The following is a 9,777-nucleotide window of genomic DNA, read 5'->3' as shown; positions in this document are numbered from 1 at the left end:
ATCCCAGCTCCAGCAGCATTCCCATCTTCAGCATCAATTCCAGCTCCAGCATCAATTCCATCTTCAGCAGCATTCCCATCTTCAGCAGCAATCCCAGCTCCTGCAGCATTCCCAATCCCAGCTCCAGCTCCTGCAGCATTCCCAGCCCCAGCAGCATTCCCAGCCCCAGCCCGAGCAGCATTCCCATCTTCAGCACCAATCCCAGCCCCAGCAGCATTCCCAGCTCCAGCTCCTGCAGCATTCCCATCTCCAGCAGCATTCCCAGTCCCAGCAGCATTCCCATTCCCAGCTCCAGCTCCTGCAGCATTCCCAGCCCCAGCAGCCCCCCAGGCTGCTCCCTTCCCCTGCCACCAGCCTGGTCTCTGCAGAGGGAAAGGTGTCCCCTGTCCCGGAGCCATTCCAGCCTCCAAAACATCACTGGGACCCAGCTGCCAGTTGGGTGGGATGGGATTTCTCCAGCTGGACTGGGTGGAATGGGATTTCTCCAGTTGGATTGGGTGGAATGGGATTTCTCCAGTTGGATTGGGTGGAATGGGATTTCTCCAGTTGGACTGGGTGGAATGGGATTTCTCCAGCTGGACTGGGTGGAATGGGATTTCTGCAGTGGTGGGGATACCCTGGGCACAAAAGGGAAATGTGGGGCAGGGGCTGAGCTGCTCTCCCAGCTGGAGCTCCCCAGGGTGGATTTTGGGAGATGGGAAATTGGTGTTTTCCCCTGGCTGAAGGCAAGGCAGTGCTGGTGCTGAACTCATCTTGTGAATCAAGGAGGACAAATATTTTGCCACTGTGCTTAGAGACACTTTGATTATTGAGAAATTATCCTGGAAGGGCAATTAGTAAATTTTAAAATCAATTTGGTAAATAAGCCTCTGAAAGGAATCCATGACAAGCAGCAGGGAGGGAAGAATTGACTTTCAAATTACACACACACACTTTATTCATATCTAAATATCAAAGAGACTCTATGTACAAACAGAAGTAATCAGGAAACGTGTTTTGATCTTGCTGATGTACACAAAAAATGACAATTAATGTCCCCCTTTATGATATAAAGCTGGGAGTTTTTTACAGTTACATTACAGGGACGATTATAGTCAAGCTTAGGGCTAAAAATAATGAAAGACTATAAAAACTACATTTTAACATTTAAAAATATCCAGGAAATTAACTGGAGAAGCAGGCAACGATCCAATTAATGGATTGCATTTATTAGATCAGGGGCAAATGGCACAGCACAAAGCTCCAGCACCAAAGGTGGGGGAGTGCAGAGGTCCCCACGCTCCTCAGAGCCTCAGGATGGGGCTGGGGCAGGAGGACAAAGCACCAGCTGTACCAAAAGTCACTGCAGGTGGATCCCAGTGGGGAAAAACAGGGCTACAACTTACCAGAGAGGGAAATGGGATCCCAGGGAACAGCAGAGCCATCCAGAGTGGGATTCAGTGCCCTCACAAGCAGCAGAGTCCAAGTTATGGACTCAAATCCTAAAATTCAAGCTCAAGCAACTCCCAAAAAGCCTTGTCTGATGCTCCAGGGCCAAAGCAAGGTGCTCCAAGGATACAGGAGTGGGGAACTCACAGGGGAGTGGAGATGGCTGCAGGACTGATGGCCAAGCAGGAGCTTCTCCTCCCACTCCAGTGGACACAGAGGCTCCAAAGCTTTTTGGGAGCCTTCCAGAAGCAAAGGAGCTGCTGCAGGGCTCCTCAGCTGCCTCCTCCTTCGAGGGGCTGAGCAGATGGGCAAGCACAGCCTGACAGAGCCCAGCTTTCCCAGGCACACAAAGCCAGGAGGTGCCTCCCCACGGCTGAGACAAACTCAAAACAATGGAAACAAAAAGGGAGAAGCAGCAGTTCCTACGAGATGGGAGATAAATGGACTTAGCTGTAGGAGAAGGATGAAGAAATGGCTTTACCCTGATCCCTGCTGCTCCAGAGGAAGGATTCAGTGAGGCAATGCTGAATCCTGGAATCTTTCCTCTGGAAAATGAGCAAACCTGAGCCACGGGCACCCTCTGCTGGGGCACCCCGGGCTGCTGAGCTGCTCCACAGGGCTGCCAGAGCCCTCTGGGCCTGCAGCCTTTTCCTCTCAGCTTTGAACCAGAAAAAAGGGCAAATTCAGCTCCCAAAATGCACCAGCTCTCAGTCAGGGTTCTCCAGCTGCCTGGATTTGGGTCACACAGCCCTGCTTGTATGATGGGGTCACTTCAGAGGGATTTGGGATTTGTCCTTTTCCAGGACACAGCTCAGGGGACGTGTCCCCACCCCAGGCACCCTCCTCCCCATCACAGCCACAGAAGGGAGCCCTGGACACCTTTCAGGAGCTCCATGCCCTGTCCCACGTCCCAGGCACCTGGAGTGTCCCCAGTGCCACCAGGGACACACGGGGAACACCCCACACCCACAGACCAGGGCTCACAGACTTCATTTAGCTCAAAGGAAAGTCCTAATTAGTCACTGAGAGTGATTTACTTATTCATTTGGAAGTGGGGAGGGGGCAGACTGAACGGAACTGTTTGAAATTATCCCTAAAGGGCACTGTAAATTAAGTGTTAATGAGGAATCCTATGCAAAGGGCCATGGTAGCTAAATAAAATAATTAAGGTGCTAAGTGATAACATTCTTTTGGCTCTCAATAATTTAGCCAGCCTGGTTTTTCAAGCAGGATAGCTGCAAATGAAGCCACCCCAGTGCCACCAGCAGGACAGTGGTCCTGGGGCACCTCAGCCTTCAGTAGGATCAGCCCAGCTTGGAAAGGAAACGAGCTCTAGATCCCTCTTCCCACCTGAAGGACTAATTGCACTCTGGATTTATATGACACAAAGTGGATTAATTTGAGTCTACAACCAATCTTTACAAAAGCTTTATTTCCACAGGCTCCATTTTCCCCCCGCTCCAGATGTTTGCCAGCCCTTGGCAGGGCTGCACACCTGGTTTACAACCAAATAAAAAAAAAGAAGAAAGAAAAAAAGAAAAACCAGCTCCAGTGGTTCCCAGGCACAGCTGGCACTCAGCAGCTGCTGCCCAGGGGAGGGCACAGGGCACTTTCACCCCCAGTTGAAGTGATGCACAAAGTCCCCAGTGCACAAGAGCTAGCAGCCATCCCTGGGTGTTCTCCTGCCAAAACTGGCTGCTCCCAGGCCTGCCTGCCTTCCCACAGCTGCTCCTCCAGGTGTTACCTACAACAGCAGGGCTCTGCCTTTGGTGCTAAGTCAGGGATCTGGTGGCTTCTGCAGCAGCCAAAGTGCAGCTCAGGTCTCTGGGGCTCTCCCTGCAAGTCACAGTGATGGTGGAGACCTGGGAAGAGCATTTCCATATCCACACTGAGCAGCCTCCTCCAGCACATAAAGAGGATTTCAATCTCCCTGCCTCCGTTTCTGGCTGCAGATGGAGTGCAGGAGGATACCTGTAGAAAAGATAAATAAAGATCAAGGGATTTATTTTTTTTTTTAGCACAAGGACCGTTCAGTGGGCCTGGATGTTTGATTGTTGCATGCAGAGGCTGGGGCTGGTGCCCAGAACTGCTCTCACCTGCAGCCACGGAGACGTTGAGGGAGTCGAGGCCGGGGTGCAGCGCCCTGCCGGGGGGGATGGCCAGCATCTGCTGGCACTGCAGCTGGCTCTCCAGGGAAAGGCCCTCCCCCTCACTGCCTGCAGGACAGACACGCTGCTCAGCTCCCTTCCCCTCCTCAGAGCAGTTCTTGCTGCTGCTCTGTCCCTGTGGCACTCTCTCCCCGAGCTCAGCCACCTCACCAGCTCCCACACAGAACTGATCCCCAGAGGGGGGCCTGGCACCTTCCTCCCTGCCCTCCCTGCCCTCCCTGGATCTGCTCCCCAGCACCTGAAGAGGTTCTGAGGACTATCCATGCAACACAGCTGCACAGAGACCCCACAGGGAGCAGCCACTGTGCCAGCAGAGAGCTCCCCGTGGGCACAGGCTGCTGGCACGGGGACAAGGCAGCCAAGGGGCCAGAGGCCAGCTCTGCTGCAGCAAATCCCACATCCCTACTGCCAGTGACAGCTCCAGCCTTCCCAGCACACACACACACCCCCCACGGGCTGGGTGCAACTTGTGCATGCAGACAGTTTAACCAGAGGCTTCAATTGATTAGTTGTTAAACCAGGCAGCAGCCCTGATATGTTTGGGCTGATACACTGGTGAAGCAGAGTTGAAATCTATCCCAGGTCATTAGTAGTTGTTTGACTCACACTGTCACAAAGGGAAATGGAAAGGGAGAGGCTTTAAACAATGCTGTGTGCAGACAGGTGAAAATGCAGAGGGCCCTGGACCTCCCAGCCCGCCTGGCTCCCCAAAGAATTCTTTATTCTTGTTATTTAGAGCAGCACAGGCAGCTCCGGGGCTGCAAGGATGGCCAGCTCATCCCAAACACCTCTGGCAAACAGGCCCAGCATGTGGCACCCCTCCAACCACCCCTGCCCTGGCCTGGCTGAGCCCCACAGCCGTGTGGGATGGCACTGCCAGGGCAGCCTGATCCCTCTGACCTCACAGGGATGGAAGGGCCATCAGTCCCAGGTGGGCTTTTTCCCTCATGTTTTACTGGGCTGCACTTTGGGTAAGAAGAGGATGCTCTGGGTAATGCATCCTGCATCACCTTCCCAGATGAAATCAGTCACGGCCAAAGCCTCTGGCTGGGGTCAGTGAGCCCTCAGAAACCCCTAACCCCATCCTGACCAATCTTTCCCTGCTGCTGTGAGCCAGCAGGGCACACAGGGCCTGGGGACTCATCCAAGGTCACAGGGTGACACCAGCAATCAAAGCCAGGCCTCCCGTGGCCCTGCCTGTCTCCTCACCACTGCTCCAGGGATGCTCAGGAAACCCAGAAACAGCATCCTGGAAAGGTTTTACACCTTACTGTGCCTCCTGAGCCTCCCAACCCACACTCCCACAGGACTCCCCAGCTGGGACAGCAGCAATGGCTCCTGCAGAAATCCTCTCCTGCTCCTGATAAGGTCTTACAATTCCCAATAAAGGCACCAATTTTGCCTCCAGCTTTTACAAAGCTTTTTATGGCCCTGGCTGCTTAAAATAATTAGGAGAGATAAATTCAGGGCAAAAAGACTTGCACAGTGTGACACAAGGGAGGGAGTATTGACTGAATCAGATTAAATCCTCGTTTAGACTGGTGAACAAAACACTTCCCACTTCAGATCTTTAACTTCCACCTCTCAGCTTCGTCCCTCACTGACAGAGCTCAAAGACCAGAGCTTGGAGAAATGACAAAACACACTTCCTGCCCCATTTACAATTAACACCACTCACAATTGCAGTTCCCAGTGCAGGAAATTCAGATCCAGCAGCAGAAAAATATGCAAAATGAGCATCTCCATAAAACCACCAGCTCTGTGAGGAGCCTTAAACCCCGAGCTAAAGACTGAAGAAGAACAAATTCTAAGAAGAACAAATTACCCAGAAACTCTTCAGCCATCTAAGTGCTCCCAATCTGTTCCTGTGTGCACCAGGCTCCCAGTCTGAGCTGTCTGTCGCCTCCAGCAATGACTCCAGTGCAGACAACATTAAGCTGGACTGTCCAAATCACTCTCTGCCAAGCCAGCGAGGATGCCAGGAGGGGGAACTGCAGCCTGCAAATGCTTAACTTACAAGACAATCTGTGTGGTGCCAGGGAGCTCAATCCCAGGCTGAATTATCTCTGCTGCTCCCTGCAGCTGCAGGAATGCTCCATATTCACATCCAGGACGTTTCTCCCAACAAGCCCAGCATCAGGCGACCGTAATGTTCAATTTTCTTTTCAGCCAAGAGTTAGTGCTCAGCAGAGAGTTGAAATCATTACTGCTGCAAGGTCCGGGAGCTCTCCTCATGCATCTACCAATCAGCCTCCAATCTCCCCTGACAAAAGGATATTTGGACTTTTTCCTGGAGAAATCTCTCATAACTCAAGGTAACGACACTGCTGCCGCTCCAGCCCCTGCCTCTCCCCGGCTGCTGTCGCCGTTTGTGGGATGCATTTCTTTGTGGGCAATCAGCAGAGCTGCCAGCCTCCCTGCTCCCCCTGGAATACAGCTCCACACATCTTGCAGAGATGCCAGATTTGCAGCGTTGTCTTGTCAGTGTTTGCAGGAGTTCAATAAACATTTTAATTAAAGGAATATCCTCCGAGCCAAGCCAGCCCCAGCACGGGGCAGGATGACAGCCCCTCCCTGGCTCGTGGCCAGCAGGGCTCTACTTCCAAGTGTAAAAGCTCCAGCCAGCTCCTGTGCCAGGTGACAGGGAGTGGGGGACGTGGCACGGCCACACACAGGTGTCTGGAGCTGCATTCCTGGGGGAATTTCTTTCTCCAGCTGCCACAGAGCTGCTACTCCCCTTCCCTTCACCTTCTGGGAGGCTGCACAAGTCCAAACTGTGCCTACAAGAGGTGAGAGAGAGGGCAGAATTCCCTGCAGGAATTGCCCAGTTCATGCTCAGGGAAGTGGCAGGCACTGCTCCAACAGGGAGGAGATTCCTCTGCTCCTGCTCCACAGGCAGCACCTCCTGCCCTCTCCCAGGTGTGCCCTGACTGCTCTCAGGGGTGACTGCAAAGCCCAGCTTTGTGCCCAGACCATGCCCAGCAACAGCCCCTGGTTCTTCCCAGACCAGACATTCCTGGTTTTTAAGGGGAAATGTGGCACAGCTCTCCCTGAGCAGCTCTGTGCAGGAAGAGCAAACACCTCCAGGGCTCTCCCTCAGCTTGGGGCTCACCACCACAGAAAATCCACACCTGGGGCTCCAGCACAGATCACAACAGAGAACACAAAGCAAACACCACCCTGTGACTGCCCTGGCACCAAAACTGCCCCCAGACCCTCCACAGCTGCTGAACTCTGAGTGCACCCACAAACTGTTCCTGCTGGGAGCCCCCCCCGTTCCTCCCAGTCCCTGCTTCATCCACAGCCACACCATTCCATCATTCCCCCTCAGCTTTTCTCTTCCAGACCTGGAACAAGCCCTGGAGTGAAGCATCCCCCACCCAGCTCTGCAAATGGCAGTACCTATCACTACAATAAGGGGTTTGTCCCACCGGAACTCCGAGCAGCTGATGACAGGAACACCCTCCACATCCTCAGGCCTGCTGGCTGTTCCCACCACTTCCCAGCCTTCTGCCCTCTTAGCCTAGAAAAGGAAAGAAATCAAGAATTGCCAAATACTCAAGCTTAGAATACAAGCACTCTATTTTTTACATTTTCAGTTAAGCTGCCTAGGGGTTTTTTTTCTGGCATGCCTTACATTTTTACCTGCAAAGAGCTCCCTCTCACACCTCACTGCACAGGGAAAAAAAGATTCCCAGCAGCTCCCCCCATCCCTGGTTCCTCCTCCACTCCCTGCTCCAAAGGCTGCCCAATGCTGCCATCGTGTGCCTGGGCCCTGGGATGCTGCTCTGCCACACATCCCGAGGAGAAGGGACACAAAGCCCGGCCTCCCCAGAGCTGCAGGATTATCCTGGTACCTCCAGCTCCCAGAAAAAACAGCCACCCTCCCCCCCTGCCTGATGGAATGGGGCTGGGGTTGTCCCAAATAACTCAGGGCTCCCCCTGTGCCTCCCCTGCCTGTCATACCTGCAGTGTTTGAGTTTTCTTGAAAAAAGGAAAAAAAAAAACCCCTCAAGTGGCTCAGTGTACCTTCAGAAAGCCCTGCAGATCATCTGTGCTGTACACATCAAAGACCTCCATGGCTCCAGCGCTGGCTTTGCTCACTGTGGGAGTCAAGGGGCAGCTGCAAGGGGAAAAGAATGGACAAGTGTCACACGAGAGAAGTGCAGGTGGATTTTTAGATCCCACTCACTACATGGGTGTGTTTTCCTATGGAGAACAGGACGGCTCAGGAATTAACCCAGGAAACAGGTCACAGGCAGGACAACAAAAAAAGGGTTAAACAAGGAGAGTCCAGGCAGAGCCTGGAATCCCACATCCCACAGCCTGCCTGCCGAGCAGCAACATCCCAAATCCTGCTCTAGAGATCAGCCCCAGAAATCTCCCTAAACAACAGCTGAGTGAGGCAGCCTGGAAACGTGTCTGGGAGGAAAGGGGGGCTGGAGGAGCCTGCACCTGTTTCTGTGGCTCACACCTGCTTGTTTCTGTGGCTCGTTACCTGTTGCTGTGGCTCATACCTGTTTGTGTGTCTGTATCTCATTACCTGTTTCTGTGTCTCATAACCTGTTTCTTTGCCTCGTACCTGTTTCTGTGGGCCATACCTGTTTGTTTCTGTGGCCCGTACCTGTTTGTTTCTGTGGCCCGTACCTGTTTGTGTGCCTCTCTGTGTCTCATTACCTGTTTCTGTGGCTCGTTACCTGTTTCTTTGTCTCATACCTGTTTCTGTGGCTCGTACCTGTTTCTGTGGCTCGTACCTGTTTCTGTGGCCCGTACCTGTTCCTGTGTCTCATACCTGTTTCTGTGGCTCGTACCTGTTTCTGTGTCTCGTTACCTGTTTCTGTGTCTCATTACCTGTTTCTGTGTCTCGTTACATGTTTCTTTGTCTCATACCTGTTTCTGTGGCTCGTACCTGTTGCTGTGGGTCGCCACCACTCTGTCCACCCCCAGGAAGTACGCGGAGCGCAGCAGGGCCCCCAGGTTCATGGGATCCTGGATGTGCTCCAGCACCAGCCACAGCAGCTGCCGGCCCCCGCTCTCTCCATCGCCCGGCCGCGGCTCCTCAGCGTCCCGCAGGCTCCTGAAGGGCAGCGGGGCCGCCTCCAGACACACTCCCTGGTGGGGCCGGCCCCGGCACAGCGTGTCCAGCGCCCGGCCCGGGACGTGCAGCACCGGCACCCCGCGGGCCGCGGCCTGCAGGGCGAGCTCGGCCCTCAGGGGCCGCCCGGGGCCGCCGCGCTGCTCCTTCAGGAACAGCCGGAACAGCGCCCTGCGCGCCCGGGCCAGCGCCAGCCTGCACGGGGCCACCCCGAACAGGATTTCCGAGCCTTTGGTTCTCTCCAGGGCCGGCGCCTTTCGCTCCGGCCCCTTCCCCTTGCCGGCCCGGGGCGGGTCCTGCTGTGCCCGCCACAGCTCCCGCCCGGTGCGCGACCCCGGCCCGGCCCCCGGGCTCTGCGGGAGGGACGCGGGGGGATCGCGGCCTCGGGGCGCTCCTTGCTCGGCCCCGCGGCTGGAGCGGAAGCGGAGCCCGGCCCGGCACAGCCGCAGGGCCCGCTCCATGGCGTGGGGGGAAACGGCCGGGGATCCCGGCGGGGCACCGGAGCCGCGGGCACACGCACGGAGCCGCGGGCACGCGCGCGGGCCCCGCTCCCGTTCCGGCGGCACCGGCACGCCTCGCGCGGCAGCGCCCCCTGGCGGCCGGCGGGGACACCGGGAGCGGAGCATCCCGGAGCCCCCGGACAGAGCCCGGGAACGGGAACGGGGAACCCCAGCGACCCCGGACAGACACCGGGAACGGGGAACCCCAGTGACCCCGGACAGACACCGGGAACGGGAACGGGGAACCCCAGTGACCCCGGGTACCGGGAACGGGGAACCCCAGTGACCCCGGACAGGCACCGGGAACGGGGAACCCCAGTGACCCCGGACAGGCACCGGGAACGGGAAACCCCAGTGATCCCGGATAGGCACCGGGAACGGGGAACCCCAGTCACCCCGGGTACCGGGAACGGGAGCGGAGCATCCCGGAGCCTCCGGACAGAGCCTGGGAACGGGAACGGGGAACCCCAGTGACCCCAGACAGACACCGAGAACGGGAACGGAGCATCCCAGAGCCCCCGGACAGACACCGGGAACGGGAACGGGGAACCCCAGTGATCCCGGACAGACACCGGAAACGGGGAAC

The 9,777-nt window shown here is 55.8% G+C and overlaps 1 protein-coding gene and 1 long non-coding RNA gene across 6 annotated transcripts; both read right to left on the bottom strand.

Annotated features, from left to right (window-relative positions):
* Window positions 1-2,826: 2,826 nt before the first annotated feature.
* Window positions 2,827-9,231, bottom strand: MRM1 (mitochondrial rRNA methyltransferase 1). Of its 5 annotated transcripts, none has more exons than XM_059865975.1 (5): window positions 8,506-9,221; window positions 7,626-7,719; window positions 6,999-7,119; window positions 3,525-3,644; window positions 2,827-3,399 (listed from the first exon to the last, which is right to left on the bottom strand). In XM_059865975.1, exons 1-5 carry the CDS (start codon window positions 9,150-9,152, stop codon window positions 3,350-3,352), a joined length of 1,032 nt encoding a protein of 343 aa, XP_059721958.1. In that variant the 5' UTR covers window positions 9,153-9,221; the 3' UTR covers window positions 2,827-3,349. The 5 variants fall into 5 exon arrangements, 4 of the variants coding, with proteins under 4 accessions (XP_059721958.1, XP_059721959.1, XP_059721961.1 ...); XR_009489174.1 differs by lacking the exon at window positions 2,827-3,399 and adding an exon at window positions 5,422-5,594 and having other exon boundaries at window positions 8,506-9,228; XM_059865976.1 differs by lacking the exon at window positions 3,525-3,644 and having other exon boundaries at window positions 8,506-9,227.
* LOC132337409 (uncharacterized) lies at window positions 8,216-8,442 on the bottom strand. The gene is made up of 2 exons (XR_009489175.1): window positions 8,408-8,442; window positions 8,216-8,369 (listed from the first exon to the last, which is right to left on the bottom strand). It is a non-coding gene; the product is annotated as an uncharacterized LOC132337409 (long non-coding RNA).
* Window positions 9,232-9,777: the final 546 nt, after the last annotated feature.

Source organism: Haemorhous mexicanus, chromosome 22, assembly GCF_027477595.1.
Source record: "Haemorhous mexicanus isolate bHaeMex1 chromosome 22, bHaeMex1.pri, whole genome shotgun sequence".
Lineage (NCBI taxonomy): Eukaryota > Metazoa > Chordata > Aves > Passeriformes > Fringillidae > Haemorhous > Haemorhous mexicanus.
This window is presented reverse-complemented; position numbering and strand designations above follow the sequence as displayed.